General features: G+C 48.4%; 1 protein-coding gene across 2 annotated transcripts in view; it reads right to left on the bottom strand.

Moving 5' to 3' along the window:
• The window catches only part of NMNAT2 (nicotinamide nucleotide adenylyltransferase 2), an 88,544-nt gene extending 84,363 nt beyond the window's left edge, over positions 1-4,181 (bottom strand). The window contains exon 1 of one of the 2 annotated variants that reach the window (XM_073643320.1): positions 3,869-4,181. In XM_073643320.1, coding sequence (XP_073499421.1) covers positions 3,869-3,953 — 85 coding nt within the window. In that variant the 5' untranslated portion in view covers positions 3,954-4,181. The remainder of the gene's footprint in view (positions 1-3,868) is intronic. The other variant, XM_073643319.1, reaches the window with a different exon arrangement.
• Between the last annotated feature and the right edge of the window lie 12,175 nt (positions 4,182-16,356).

A 16,356-nucleotide genomic window follows, 5' to 3' on the forward strand; every position in this document is an offset into this window, starting at 1 on the left:
CTCTGACAACTGCAGAAATTCAATTTGGGGTGGTACTCATTACATGCCGGTATTTATTTAAGGCCACGTTCACACGTTCAGTATTTGGTCAGTAATTTACATCAGTATTTGTAAGCCAACACCAGGAGTGGGTGATAAATACAGAAGTGGTGACGTGTTTCTATTATACTTTTCCTCTGATTGTTCCACTCCTGGTTTTGGCTTACAAATACTGATGTAAAATACTGACCAAAAACTGAACGTGTGAATGTGGCCTATAAAATGTTCTAGTTTGGTGGTGGATCTATTAAGGGGTGACGACGCAGCATTGGACCAGCACCTTCCCCCTGACTCTGCCACTCAGATTGGTTGTGCTGTAACATGATTGTCCTTTATTATTCCACTAACCCACCAGGGATGTTATTTACTACCACAACAGACACCAGATATAATATATATATATATATATATATATATATATATATATATATATATATATATATATAAAACACATGTGTATCATTATTTAACCAACTAGACATTCAAAAATGTTATAAATTAATCCAAAGGACAAAAGAAACATAACCCAACTATAAAAAAAAAAATTAAACACATTCAATAAAAATCTACTTTTTTAATTCTTGACTTTTACATTGAAAATGCTTCTTGACTTGAATTCACTTTTTTTTTCGAAACAAACACTTGTGCTGAAGACAGATATTTTGAGAGTGGTGTGTCTGACTTAACCCTTGTCCACTAATCATTTATGTTCTAACTAATATCCATCATCATTATTATATGTAGGCAGATGCCAGCGGAGACCCGAGCTGTCGGGGGGCACAAATATAATGTTTGTGTAGGAGGCCGTCAGAATGAATCACGACATGAGTAACGACAAGGAACACAACATGAAAATGATCATATGTATGTCAGATACACCATTAGTCATCCTGAGAATAAGGACTATAAGTTCACGTTCACACTATCAGTATTTGGTCAGTATTTTATATCAGTATTTGTAAGCCAAAACCAGGAGTGGAACAATCAGAGGAAAAGTATAATAGAAACACGTCACCGCTTCTGTATTTATCACCCACTCCTGGTTTTGGCTTACAAATACTGATGTGAAATACTGACCAAATACTGAACGTGTGAACGTGGCCTTATTAATGTTGAAGGTCTCAAGTTTTTCTGTTTATTTTATTTTTTGTACAGTTCAATTGGAAAGAAAAAAAAATCAACTCTTAACAGATGGCAAATATACAGTAGTTGACTGTTAAAAAAAGGAAACTGTCAACAAGCTGACCTACCAGATTTGTATTTATAAGTCTTTTAAAGCAGGAGCCAATTAACAATCAAAGTACTAAGCAGAAATAACCGAAACTCAAAACAGATCCATCAACAGTAGATTTTTGAAGGTCCCTGAGACATTTTTATATATAATGCACGGATTAAAGTGGATTTGTCACCAGATTTCCGGATACAAGTGACCAGATGAATCTGGTGTACTTACTTTGAAAATCTGTGGCAATATGGCTGTATAATCTTAGTATTAAAATTAAACTGTTATATGAGTCCAGTTGGGGCTTTCAAGAAGGTTTCAAGGAGTATTATACAGTTATTTGGACATGGATTTTCAGAGTAAATACACCAGTCTAATCAGGTCTAAGAGATCTATTTAATAATGTATGAGGTTTGTATTGTGAAATCTGGTGATAGATTCTCTTTAAAGCATACCACCTTAAAACAGCAAACAGATAAAATGTTTATTACAAAAATGCAGCATTCCACTTGTGCTGATTGTAGAGTCAATGCTAATTAAAAGTGGACGTTCAGAGACATGAGACCCAAAGTACGACATATCCGGATAGTGGGATACTTGAAGCTCTTCCCAATTCCAAACCACTCATGAAAATACTTCCCTGGTCCCCTGCGAGTCTCTATTTTTCCTGTTGTAGAAATGATATATTGCTGTGACATCAGTGGTGGCTGAAGTTGTCACATGTAAGGGGCATCAATGGACATGGAAGAACCTAGACCAGAAGTGCTGGCAGTGAAGGCTTGATAAAATACTTCTTTTGTTATTTTATACCAATTTATCTAATGGATAGTTGGACAACCCAATAAAGCTCAGGGCAAAGAAGGACAAGACGCTCAGGGCAAAGGACAAGAGGCTCAGAGCAAAGGACAAGAAGCTTAGGGCAAATTCCCAACTTCTGGCCAATAATAATTTTTACACCTCTCATGTCCAATTATCTTTTAAATCTATGGATTTCTAGACAAACTTAAAGGGGTGGTCCGCTATCTGGACAGCCCCTTTTTAAATTAAGTAAAATAAAAAAAAAACATATTCTCACGTCCCGGACAGGCACCATTAAAGCAATATTGGTGCTTTGCCTGCCGAGGTTCACAGGGCATTTTTTGTTATGCCACGTGAGCCAAGCAGTCAATCAGCGGCCGCTATTGGGCTGCTGCACTCTCACTTCTAAGAGTGCAGCAGCCCAATAAAAGCCACTGATTGACTGCAAGACTCACATGAGATAATGCCACCCCATCCCTGGCGCCGTCATCGCTGGAATGGCACCCGTCTGGGAGGTGAGTATAAGTTTTTTATTTTATTTTACAAGGGAGACCACTTCATTTAAAAAAAAAGGGTTGTCCATGTAGAGGACGACCCGTCTAAGCATATAAAATCACATAACCTCATTAATAGATTGACCAATTATTATTTATTTACTCCTAATATCCAAATATTAAAGTCTAATTGAGTCCAGTCTAGATTTTATGGAGTCTTTTTCCTTACGAATTACTAAAAGGCCGCGCATGTGATCATACTGCAGAGTCCCCTGAGCATTGCTACTAGTCCAAATTCTCATTTTATTGTCATCTTTTCACAGCAGGAGACGACATTTCATTTCCGAACACTTTTCCAGCAGCTGAGACCTCCATGCGGTTTCCTTAATTATGCATCCTGTAAGGACGATTCGTTAATTCTTTTAGAGCCCTCTGGTATTGCTATCATTATCATTAATTCTTTTAGAATTTTTTACCATCATGATTATTACATTCTTACAACATTATATTATGATATTATTTTGATACTTTTAATATTAATGTTGCAAATGACAAACAATTGCCAACTGCGGTGCAACCCGAGACATTTCGCCCGCTGCATTGGCGACTGATAAAATGATTTAGTTTGGTGATGTTTAAATGCCACGTAAACTGTGAAATTCCGCTACGATGATAGAATCTATTAGTAAAATGTCAAACGTAATATGAAACTAATCTGACATTGTAGGTGCACATATTAAACCCTTCCCACCCAACCTGTAACGACTGCCACAGTTCTCGGCCGCGTAAAGTTCCCCTCCTTTTTAGCAAGAGGGTCTCTTTGTTGCGGATCCTAATTATGCATAAATTTATCATGGCACGAAATAGCTTCCTTTATGGACTGTCTGCCTTGGAAACACACGGAGAGCCATTAGCTTTTACCCACGACGGTATTAACTATTTCATGCACAGATCAATTGCATTGTATGCCGTCACGTCCATAGAGCAGGGATTACAAAACACAAACCGCATTAGATAACAGGCCTGGGACAATTTTGTAGGTTCATACGTATAATTGCTAGGTCAAGGAAATGTGCTTTTTGGAGGGGGATCTGTTGACTCTGCAAGCTCCATTATGGAGCAATGCCAACAAGGCAGACGCAATGGAAAAATTGGACTGGCAAGACTGACGGAAGGGCAGGAGAGATGGATCTAATGGGAAGAATAGAGGATGCTGGATGATCTGGATGGAAGATGGAGGACTGTACAGTAAAGGAAGGGGGTGATAAACCCAAAAACCCTATACGGATAGATAGGTGAACATGTATGGACTCACCAAACATCTGAATATGTCCTTTCGTCACGGGATTGAAGCTGCCGCAGGCCAGCAGGATAACGTGGGTCTTAGTGGTTTCAGCCATGCTGGAAGGTACAGAGGCGCAGGTAGAAGATGGGTGGGTGAGGAATAGGGGTAGTCTGTGGGTGGGGGCAGATCGTGAGTTTGGATAAGGGATTTCTCCAGGTGGGTGGGTATTCTTTGCCTCTGCAGAGAAAGGAGATGAGACTGGCTGCTAAAGACTCGGAGGAGCAAATGCAATAGGCAGCACGTCACTACTCTGCTTCTCTCCCCCTCCCTCGCTGCTTTCTCTCCATGGCCGTCCCCATTTAACTACTACACAACCATATATCCACCTGCTCAATGGCTCAGAGGACAAACGATGGCGCTTTACTGCCACATAACGACTGTAATTAAGGTTAAAAATAAATTAAAAAAAGTCAATAATAAAACATTATATTGCTGGAAATACTTCTGGAAATCACAAGTTAAAATCACTATTATTAAACCTATAGATTGAACAAAGAAGGAGAATTCTCATCTGTTGTGTTTCTTATTCTTTCGTTTCACCGGTATCAAATATTTCTTAACACATTATAAATATAAATCATTGAGACAGCAACAAAAAGACTTAAAGGCATTTAAAGCCACATTCAGCATTTGATCAGTATTTTACATCAGTATTTGTAAGTTAAAACCAGGAGTGGGTGATAAATACAGAAGTGGTAATGTGTTTCTATTAGACTTTTTCTCTGATTGTTCCACTCTTGGTTTTGGCTTATAAATACTGACGTAAAATACTGAGCAAACACTGAACGTATTAGGTCTATTTACATGTCTGACTTTCACAGTGCAACTATGGACCATGATGTCTGGACTGGCTGCAGATTTCCTGATCCAAAACTCAGCAGCATCTAAGGCATATACAAGACTGAGGTTTGGGTCAGGAAACTCACAACTGGTCAAGATATAGAAAACTCAGAAGTGTGAAACTGTCCCAGGCCCGGACTGCTAATCTGCCTTATCGAGCAGATGCCCGGTGGGCTGGTCTGTTAGGTCATAAAATGGGCTGCCTGGCTACTGTTGTCAGTGTACCATTGTGCATCAGTGAATCATGCATTCTGTGTGGAGTCTGAGGTTATCTGCTTATCTATTTATTTTTATGGTAGGTAAATAAACAAATGACTGGACAACTTGTAGCATCGGCGTCTCTGCCCCGACAGGCAGAGACGCCGTTCCCCTTACCGCCGCACTCCTGGCCCGGCGTCTTCCAGCTCTCCTGCTGCTGCTGCCGGCGCGCGCAGCTTCCAGGGCACTGTGCTTAGGGCGCGCGAGCGCACGCGCTCCCTCCCTCTTGAAGGGGCCGCGCGCGCTGTCCTAAGGAGTCCCCGACCAATGGCCAGAGCACTTCTCATATAAAGGGCACCTCCTCCAAAATGGAGGTGCCCGTGCAAGTTTGTAGCTTTGTGTTCTAAACTCTGCTTCAGCCCTCAGGTCCCGCTGCTAGTCTGACTGCCAGTCCTGTCCGCCAGCCTGACTACCAGTCCAGTCCACCAGCCTGACTACTAGTCCAGTCCGCTAGCCTGACTACCAGTCTAGTCCGCCAGCCTGACTACCAGTCCAGTCCGCCAGCCTGACTACCAGTCCAGTCCGCCAGCCTGACTACCTGTCTTCGCCAGCCAAGTACACTCTCCAGCCCGACGGTCTGCCTACGGTCCAAACCCACCAGTCTGTCTATGGGCCAGGCTTGTCTGCCTACCCAGAGAACGTACCAGTTGCCTGCCGTGCCTATCAGCCAGCCTACCTGGAGGCTCCTGCCAATTACCTGTGGTGTCTGCCAGTCCGTCTACCCGGTTCACCCGTCAGCCTGCCTGTCGTGCTCATCTGCTGTTCCTGTCAGTCCCTGCCTTCTGACCCATGGGAGTCACCTGCTCTCATACAAGGACTGGCCCAGAGTAGCACCTGGTCCCTCTGCTCGGTCCTTCCCTGGTTCACGGAGTCGATTTAGTCGCCGTGCGACCTTGGTCAGTCCGAGTTGATACCTAGTTACGCCCCTCTGGTCCCTCCTTGCACCGCAGCACAGAGGTTCCACCACCCGGATCCGTAACAGTTTGCACAGGCCATGGAACCCGGTGGCCCCCAGGCTCCTTCGCTTGCTGACCTGTACCAGGAGGTCTCTCGTCAGAGATCCCAACAGGAAACCATCCTGACCTACCTGCGGTCTGTCAACTCTCGCCTGGACACGCTGTCTGTCCCACCTGTGCCCGCCTCGAGCCGAGCGACACACGCTCCGGCGGCCTACCAGTACCACGGCATCCAGCTCTGGACCCCGGCTCTCTGCGCCTCCTCATTTTGGAGATGACCCCGTCTTATGTCGGGGGTTTTCTGAACCAGTGCATGCTGCACTTTGAACTATTGGCACATCAGTTTCCCTCCGACCAGGCCAAGGTGGCGTTCATCATGTCTCACCTCACCGGGGAAGCATTGGCATAGCTAAACCCTCTATGGGAGAGAGGGGATCCCCTGGTGTCCGATCTTCCGGCTTTCCTCACTGCCTTCCGGAGGGTCTTCGATGAGCCCGGACGAAGGACTTCTACTGCCTCCTCTTTGCTCCGTCTCCGCCAAGGGAGTCTCACCGTGGGCCAGTATGCCATACAGTTCCGTACCCTCGCTTCTGAGCTTGCCTGGAACAACGAGGCCCTGGTGTCCACCTTCTGGGAGGGTCTTTCCAGTCGGATTAAGGACGAGCTAGCCGGCCGGGACATTCTTACCACCCTGGATGACCTGGTGTCACTAGCTACCCGGATTGACATCCGTTTGCTGGAACGTGCTAAGGAGACTACCCGGGAGAGAAGATTTCCTCATCTTGCTCCTGTTTTCCAGAAACCTGCCTCCCAACGAGCAACTCCCCGATCACGCTCGCCCGAACCCATGCAGATCGAACAGACTAAGATGGTCAAGTCTCGCCAAGAAACACGCCGAGCCGAGGGGAGCTGTTTTTACTTTGGTAGCAAGGACCATCTGATCCGTTCCTGTCCGGTGAAGATGGGAAACTCCAGTGACTAGGACAGCTCGGAGAGGTCATCCTAGGCAACAGTAAATCCTCTCCGTTCTTGACTTTATCCATTTATATTTCCTGTGGAGAGAACCGCTTCTTTGAAACCGCCCACCTGGATTCCGGAGCCGCTGGGAATCTCATTTCTCAGTCCCTTGTAGAGAAGTATCAGATTCCTACCAAACCTCTGGCTGAACCATTGGCAGTCGCTTCCGTGGATGGAAGACTCCTTCCGGTGACCATCTTGCTCGTCACAGAGCCTGTAACCCTTCAGGTGGGAATGCTGCACTCGGAGAGGATCTCCTTCCATGTGCTATCCGGTCTCTCTCACTCCCTTTTGCTTGGTCTACCCTGGCTACAGAGACATGAACCGTTCTGAATTGGCAAACCGGTGAGGTGCTCCGTTGGGGGCCGGATTGCCATGAGACCTGCCTGGTCCCAGTTCGCCCGGCTCGACCTCCGTCTACTCCGGCTAATTTACCTGGTCAACCGGCACCTTACTGGTTCTATGCAGATGTCTTCGACAAGAAGGAAGCAGAGACACTGCCACCTCATAGGCCATATGATTGCCATATCGACCTGGTACCCGATGCCACTCCACCCGTGGGCGCATATACCCTTTGTCGTTGGCCGAAACCCGGGCCATGTCAGAGTACATCGAAGAAAATCTGGCTAGGGGATTCATCCAGAAATCTACCTCTCCGGCTGGAGCTGGATTCTTCTTCGTAAAAAAGAAAGACGGTTCACTACGCCCCTGTATCGATTATAATGGACTCAACCAGATTACTATAAAAAATAAATACCCCCTGCCGCTCATCTCTGAGCTGTTCGACCGCCTGGTAGGCGCGAAGATCTTCACCAAGCTCGATCTTCGTGGGACGTATGACTTGGTCCGGATCCGCCAAGGAGACGAGCGGAAGACAGCATTCAATACCCGGGACGGCCACTATGAATACCGTGTGATGCCCTTCGGCCTCTGTAATGCTCCAGCCGTCTTCCGAGAATTAGTTAACGACATCTTCCGTGACCTCTTATATTCTTGCATGGTGGTGTACCTGGACTACATCTTGGTCTTCTCTCCGGATCTTCCCACACACCGGAAGGATGTTCGTCAGGTCCTGCTTAAGCTCAGGCAGAATCACCTATTCGCAAAATTTGAGAAATGCCTCTTCGAGCAGACCTCTCTTCCGTTCCTGGGCTATATTATCTCTAAGACAGGTCTATGGATGGACCCCAAGAAGGTCTCTGCCGCCTTAAAGTGGCCCCATCCGGAGGGGTTGAAAGCGATTCAGCGATTCCTGGGCTTCGCTAACTATTACTGTCTCTTCATCCCACATTTCTCTTCCCGGACTGCACCCATCTCTGTGCTCACCCGTAAGGGAGCAAATCCTAAAGAATGGACGTCCGAAGCGGAGGAGGCCTTCCTCTCCTTAAAACAAGCCTTCTCTTCTGCCCCGGTGCTGCGCCGTCCGGATTGCAACAAACAGTTCTTTCTGGAGGTTGATGCTTCCTCTTCCGGAGCCAGAGCGGTGCTCGCCCAGAAATCTCCGTCCGGGAGAATGGTAACCTGCGGCTTCTTCTCCAAGCTCTTCTCCTCGTCCGAGCGCAACTATTCCATAGGAGACCGAGAACTGCTAGCCATTAAATTGGCGCTGGAGGAGTGGCGTTACCTGCTAGAGGGGGCTCTGCACCCGGTGGTCATCTACACTGACCACAAAAACCTGGCATATCTACAAAATGCCCAAAGACTCAATCCGCGTCAGGCCCGGTGGTCTTTGTTCTACGAATTTACCCTACATTACCGCCCTGCGGACAAGAACGTTAAAGCCGACGCTTTGTCCCAATCCTTCCTGTCTTCCGATCAAGAGGAGGAGCCTATGCATATCATCGATCCCTCCAAAGTGATGAATGTGGCTCCCTTGGACCTGTCTCGTCTCCCACCTGGTAAGATGTTTGTAGCGGTTCCGGATCGTAAGAAGGTTCTTCACTGGGGTCATTCATCTAAACTAGCCGGCCATGCTGGCCAGAGGAAGACCTTCCTGCTCCTTACCCGGCATTACTGGTGGCCTTCCCTGCGCAAGGATGTTGCGTTGTTCTTCCTGTGCCCGCAACAAGGTTCCCAGACATCTTCCAGCCGGCCGTCTCCTGCCTCTTCCCGTACCTGCAGCCCCGTGGCAACACATTGCTATGGACTTTATTACTGATCTCCCTGTTTCTGCCGGTTGTACTGTCATTTGGGTGGTCGCTGACTGCTTTTCTAAAATGGCCCACTTTATCCCTCTGCCTGGTCTCCCGTCTGCATCTGTGCTGGCTAAGGACTTCATCCATCACATCTTTCGTCTCCACGGCCTACCCCTCCACATTGTGTTTGATCACGGGGTCCAGTTTACTTCGCGCTTCTGGAGAGCTACGTGTAAGCTGCTGGATGTCTCCCTGGATTTCTCCTCTGCTTATCATCCACAGTCCAGTGGAACGTATCAACCAGATCCTGACCAGCTTCCTCCGGCACTTCATCAACGCTCACCATACCGACTGGGTAGAGCTCCTACCATCGGCCGAGTTCTCCTATAACAACCATGAGAGCGAATCTTCTTCCAAGTCCCCGTTCTTTGTGGTCTATGCTCAACATCCCCGGATTCCGTTTCCCGTCTCCGCTTCAGTGGACCACCCTGCTGCGGAGTCCTCAAGCAAATCAATTCAGTAGCCTACTAGTTAAAACTCCCGGCCACCTTACGGATTCCCAACTCCTTCCACATATCTCTCCTCAAACCAGTTGTTCTTAATTTTTTTTCCGACGATCCAGGTACCTCCCCAGCTCCGGTCTCCGCTGAGGACGTCTATGAGGTAGATAACATTCTGGCCACCAAGAGGGTAAGAGGAAAAACCTTTTTTCTGGTGGATTGGAAAGGGTTTGGCCCAGAGGAGACAACTTGGGAACCCAGGGAGAATATCCACACCCCGCTTCTCCTTAAAAAATTTCTTTCAGGCCTAAAAAAGAGGGGGTGTAAAGGGGGGGGGGTACTGTAGCATCAGCGTCTCTGCCCCGACAGGCAGAGACGCCGTTCCATTTACCGCCGCGCTCCTGACCCGGCGTCTTCCGCCTTCCGGCTCTCCTGCTGCTGCTGCCGGCGTGCGCAGCTTCCCGGGCACTGTGCTTAGGGCGCGCGCGCGCTCCCTCCCTCTTAAAGGGGCCGCGCGCGCCGTCCTAAGGAGTCCCCGGCCAATGGTCAGAGGACTTCTCATATAAAGGGCACCTCCTCCAAAATGAGGTGCCCGTGCAAGGTTGTAGCTTTGTGTTCTAAACTCTGCTTCAGCCCTCAGGTCCCGCTGCTAGTCTGACTACCAGTCCTGTCCGCCAGCCTGACTACCAGTCCAGTCCGCCAGCCTGACTACCAGTCCAGTCCGCCAGCCTGACTACCAGTCCGCCAGCATGACTACAAGTCTGCCAGCCTGACTACCAGTCCAGTAAGCCAGCTTGACTACCAGTCCAGTCCGCCAGCCTGACTACCAGTCCAGTCCGCCAGCCTGACTACCTGTCTTCGCCAGCCAAGTACACTTTCCAGCCCGACGGTCTGCCTACGGTCCAAACCCTCCAGTCTGTCTATGGGCCAGGCTTGTCTGCCTACCCGGAGAACGTACCAGTTACCTGCTGTGCCTATCAGCCAGCCTACCTGGAGGCTCCTGCCAGTTACCTGTGGTGTCTGCCAGTCCGTCTACCCTGTTCACCCGTCAGCCTGCATTCCGTGCTCATCTGCTGTTCCTGTCAGTCCCTGCCTTCTGACCCGTGGGAGTCACCTGCTCTCATACAAGGACTGGCCCAGAGTAGCACCTTGTCCCTCTGCTCGGTCCTTCCCTGGTTCACGGAGTCGATTGAGCCACCATGCGACCTTGGTCAGTCCAAATTGATACCTAGTTACGCCCCTCTGGTCCCTCCTTGCACCGCAGCACAGAGGTTCCACCACCCGGGTCCGTAACACAACTCAGTGTTCTAAGAGATTAGGATGGGCAATCCAAACACAGATTTGACTTTGAAAAGCTGGTCTTGTATATTGTGCACTAATTAATAGCTTCTAATTCCTCTAACTGCAGAGTTTGCTCTGAAGAATTCTCCTGCCCTGTATATATACACTGCACAGTACCACTTCTCCTGTCCTGTATATATATACTGCACAGTACCACTCCTTCTGTCCTGTATATATACACTGCACAGTACCACTCTTCTTGTCCTGTACATATATGTAGCACCCCGAGGGCTCGGTTTCTACAGAGGTATTGCATCTCACTTAGAGGTGTGATATCTCACTTCCAGGTAAGGATGGAGTGTGGATCAGTACCCCGACAGCTGCACTGCACCACATTTCCGGGGGGCAGGGCGACCGATATGTCCCTAAGTTGGGCGTGACAGTCCCTGTCCCTGGCTGGAGTGGGGGGAGGGAACACCTAGGAAGGGTGAACCCTGTAGTGCAGGGGCAGAGAGGAAGCAGTTCCTGGATGCACAGAGAGAGAGATATAAAAGGTGGGGGCCATCTTAGAGCAGCAGCCAGTCAGAGGAGGAAAAGAGCAGGAGCAGGGCTCTGTGGAGCTCTGCTCCAGGAGGCGGGCCTAGCCTGAGAGGCTGCTGCACCCACAACACCAGCCTCAGCGGTCTGCCCTGCAGCGGCGGTTCATCCTGACCGCAATCCATGGGTGGCGTAGTCGGACAATTTATAAATAATAACAAACACCATAAATAGACTGCCATTTGGTTTGACCACCCTGAGCCACGGACCGGGTCACCGCCACGCGGAGACTACAACCCCCAGCATCCCACAAAAAGCCCGGTTCCGGGTTCCCCACACGGCCCAGGGGGCGCGTCATATACACTGCACAGTAACACTTCTCCAGTCCTGTATATTTACACCGCACAGTACCACGTCTCCTGTTCTGTATATACACTGCACAGTACCATGTCTCCTGTCCTATATATACAGTGCCTACAAGTAGTATTCAACCCCCTGCAGATTTAGCTGGTTTGATAAGATGCAAATAAGTTAGAGCCTTCAAACTGCAAACGAGAGTAGGTTTTATGAACAGAAGCATAAATCTTACAAACCAAAAAGTTATGTTGCTCAGTTGAATTTTATTAAATTTTAAACATAAAAGTGTGGGTCAATTATTATGCAACCCCTATGTTTAATATTTTGTGGAATAACCCTTGTTTGCAATTACAGCTAATAATCGTCTTTTATAAGACCTAATCAGGCCGGCACAGGTCTGTGGAGTTATCTTGGCCCACTCCTCCATGCAGATCTTCTCCAAGTTATCTAGGTTCTTTGGGTGTCTCATGTGGACTTTATTCTTGAGCTCCTTCCACAAGTTTTCAATTGGGTTAAGGTCAGGAGACTGACTAGGCCACTCCAACACCTTGACTTTTTCCCTCTTGAACTAGGCCTTGGTTTTCTTGGCTGTGTGCTTTGGGTCGTTGTCTTGTTGGAAGATGAAATTACGACCCATCTTAAGATCCTTGATGGAGGAGCGGAGGTTCTTGGCCAAAATCTCCAGGTAGGCCGTGCTATCCATCTTCCCATGGATGCGGATCAGATGGCCAGGCCCCTTGGCTGAGAAACAGCCCCACAGCATGATGCTGCCACCACCATGCTTGACTGTAGGGATGGTATTCTTGGGGTCGTATGCAGTGCCATCCAGTCTCCAAACGTCACGTGTGTGGTTGGCACCAAAGATCTCGATCTTGGTCTCATCAGACCATAGAACCTTGAACCAGTCTGTCTCAGAGTCCTCCAAGTGATCATGAGCAAACTGTAGACGAGCCTTGACATGACGCTTTGAAAGTAAAGGTACCTTACGGGCTCGTCTGGAACGGAGACCATTGTGGTGGAGTACGTTACTTATGGTATTGACTGAAACCAATGTCCCCACTGCCATGAGATCTTCCCGGAGCTCCTTCCTTGTTGTCCTTGGGTTAGCCTTGACTCTTCGGACAAGCCTGGCCTCGGCACGAGAGGACACTTTCAAAGGCTGTCCAGGCCGTGGAAGGCTAACAGTAGTTCCATAAGCCTTCCACTTACGGATGATGCTCCCAACAGTGGAGACAGGTAGGCTCAACTCCTTGGAAAGGGTTTTGTACCCCTTGCCAGCCTAGTGACCATTCACGATCTTGTCTCTGATGGCCTTGGAATGCTCCTTTGTCTTTCCCATGTTGACCATGTCTGAGTGCTGTTCACAAGTTTGGGGAGGGTCTTAAATAGTCAGAAAAGGCTGGCAAAAGAGATCTTTAATCCACACATGTGAAGCTCATTATTCTTGGTGCCTGAACTACTTCTTAATACTTTAGGGGGACCAAACAGAATTCTTGTGGTTTGAGGGGTTGAATAATAAATGACACTCTGAATTAACTTTTAACGTTTTAAAAAAAAGCCAAAAAAAAAAACAAAAACAATATTTGCTGCAGTGCATTTCCCACTTCCAGGCTGATCTACAGTACAAATGTCACAATGCCAAGTTAATTCCGCATGTGTCAACCAGCTAAATCTGCAGGGGGTTGAATACTACTTGTAGGCACTGTATATGCACTGCAAAGTACCACGTATCCTGTCGTGTATATATACACTGCACAGTACCACTTCTGTCCTGTATATACACACTGCACAGTACCACTTCCCCAGTCCTGTATGTACACTGCACAGTACCATGTCTCCTGTCCTGTATATACACCGCACAGTACCACTTCTCCTGTCCTGTATATACACTGCACAGTACCACTTCTCCTGTCCTGTATATATACACTGCACAGTACCACTCCTCCTGTCCAGTATATATACACTGCACAGTACCACTTCTCCTGTCCTGTATATATACACTGCACAGTACCACTCCTCCTGTCCTGTATATATACACCGCACAGTACCACTTCTAAAGTCCTGTATATATACACTGCACAGTACCACTTCTCCTGTCCTGTATATATACAGAACACAGTACCACTTTTCCTGTCCTGTACATATACACTGCACAGTACCACTTCTCCTGTCCTGTATATATACACCACACAGTACCACTTCTCCTGTCCTGTATATATATGTAGCGCCCCGAGGGATCGGCCGCTACAGGGGTATTGCACCTCCGCCAGAGGTGTGATATTCCACTCCCAGGTAAGGATGGAGTATGGACCAGGGCTCAGTTAGCTGCATGCATCACACACACCCCATTTCCGAGGGACGGCTCAACGGTGCTCCCATTAGACAGTAATGCAGGCACGACAGACCATGTCCCTGGCTGGAGTGGGGAGGGGGGAGGAAAACCCAGTGATGTAGGAGCAGATAGGGGTTGGTTTCTGAGCATAGGAAGGAGCTCATTGGTTGCTGGTCACCTGAGCTCACACACTAGGGGAAGGTATATAAGGTGGGCACCATCTTAGTTTTGGGAGTGAGTGAGTGAGTGAGAAGGAGCAGAGTGGAGATGTGACAGGGAGCTGTGGCTCAGCCTCGGCCCAGCTCCATGAGACAGGCCTAGAGTGAAGGCCGGAGTAGAAGAAAGGAACAGCAAGGAACAGAAACAGAAAGAGAAGTATCCAAAGTGTGGAAAGGCTCAGAAACAAGAAGGCAGAAGGGACCCTAAGAACCCACGAGAATACCGTGTGAAGGGTCAGGCAGATTAAGGGTACCGGATCCCAAGTTGGTGGAGGAGAAACAACCCTCAGCCAAAGACCGGAGGTCGTGATCATTTATTGGTGCGACACCTCATTAAACCTGCTAGGAAGGCACCATATAGGACAGCGGGGAACGGGGCCCACGTTTACCCGCGCAGATCTGCGGCAGCTGGACAAACGTGGGTCACTGGTGAGGCAGGCCAGAGAAAGGAAAGAAGGGGGTCCTGTGCCATATTCCTGAACTGCCTGGGGGTTGACCGAGCCCCTCACCTGGTGGACACAGCACAGCTCGGGCGGTCATTGCTGGCAGGAGTGACTGAGAATATATGAACTGTGAGTAAAAGACCCTGGACTGCAACACGTTGTCTGTGTACTTTCTCGCTCCTCCAGCACTACCGGTGCTGGGACTCCCTGCACCATCACCCCCACCATCCACTGCACTGCCCTGGGGTTACACTCTTCCCGTGGGGAGTTATACAATCTCAGCTGCGCATACCATCAACCTCAGGGGACTGCCTTGCAGCGGCGGTTCCTAATAACCGCAATCCACGGGTGGCGTAGTCGGACATTATCAACAGCACATAGCAGACTACCATTGGTCTGACCACCCTGAGCCACGGAACCGGGTTGCCACCACTACCCCCATCGTTTCCCTATCGCCCGGATCCGAGCGCCCCACGGCCCAGGGGGCGAGTCATATACACTACACAGTACCACTTTTCCTGTCCTGTATATATACACTGCACAGTACCACTTCTCCTGTCCTGTATATATACACTGCACAGTACCACTCCTCCTGTCCTGTATATATACACAGCACAGTACCACTCCTCCTGTCCTGTATATATACACTGCTCAGTACCACTCCTCCTGTCCTGTATATATACACTGCACAGTACCACTCCTCCTGTCCTGTATATATACACTGCACAGTACCACTCCTCCTGTCCTGTATATACACTGCACAGTACCACTCCTCCTGTCCTGTATATATACACTGCACAGTACCACTCCTTCTGCCCTGTATAAACACCACACTGTACCACTCCTTCTGTCCTGTATATATACACTGCACAGTACCACTTCTCCAGTCCTGTTGTTGGAGAGGCGTCAATGTTGGATTAGTATTTTCAATATTACTATGGCCAAATAAAAATAAATATTGGAAAACCTGTTTAAATTGATTATCCCTAGTAATCCCCTCTCCTCCGGATAGGGGATAACTGTAAAATTACTGGAGATCCGACTGTTGGGACCCCCATGATCCCGAGAATCGTAGCTCTGTAGAGAACCATGTAAATGGAGCTGTGGCCGATCATACGCACTGTGGCGCCATTCACATGTGGCTCTTCAAATAACTCCTTTTAGGAGAGTGAGGGGCACGACAAAGTAAAGCAAAATTCACTGATCGGGGGTAATAAGTGTTAGGGTACGTGCACACGATCAGCATTTATTGCGGATTGCACGCAGCGCACTTGCGTTGCGTGCAATCCGCAGCAGCCAGATGTTACAGCATAGTAGATGAGATTTGTAGAAATCCCATGACCCCTATGCGTCTCCGTGCACCTGCGGATCACCTGCGGACATGGACATGCAAGCGTGTCTTTCCAGACCACAGCATGTCAATTTCTCTTGCGGAGGCGCTAGTGTGGCACCCCAGAGGGTCTGGTTGCCACAGTGGTAGTAATACCATGTCTGGGAGCAAAACAGGAGTTTCCTGGTCAGGGACACATGACATGCAACACTTCCTGCTCCAGACCAGAAAAGGGGCGGATCCTGCCCTATATA

Source organism: Phyllobates terribilis, unplaced genomic scaffold, assembly GCF_046119375.1.
Source record: "Phyllobates terribilis strain yellow unplaced genomic scaffold, ASM4611937v1 Scaffold_8__6_contigs__length_399053987, whole genome shotgun sequence".
NCBI classification, from domain to species: Eukaryota; Metazoa; Chordata; class Amphibia; order Anura; family Dendrobatidae; genus Phyllobates; species Phyllobates terribilis.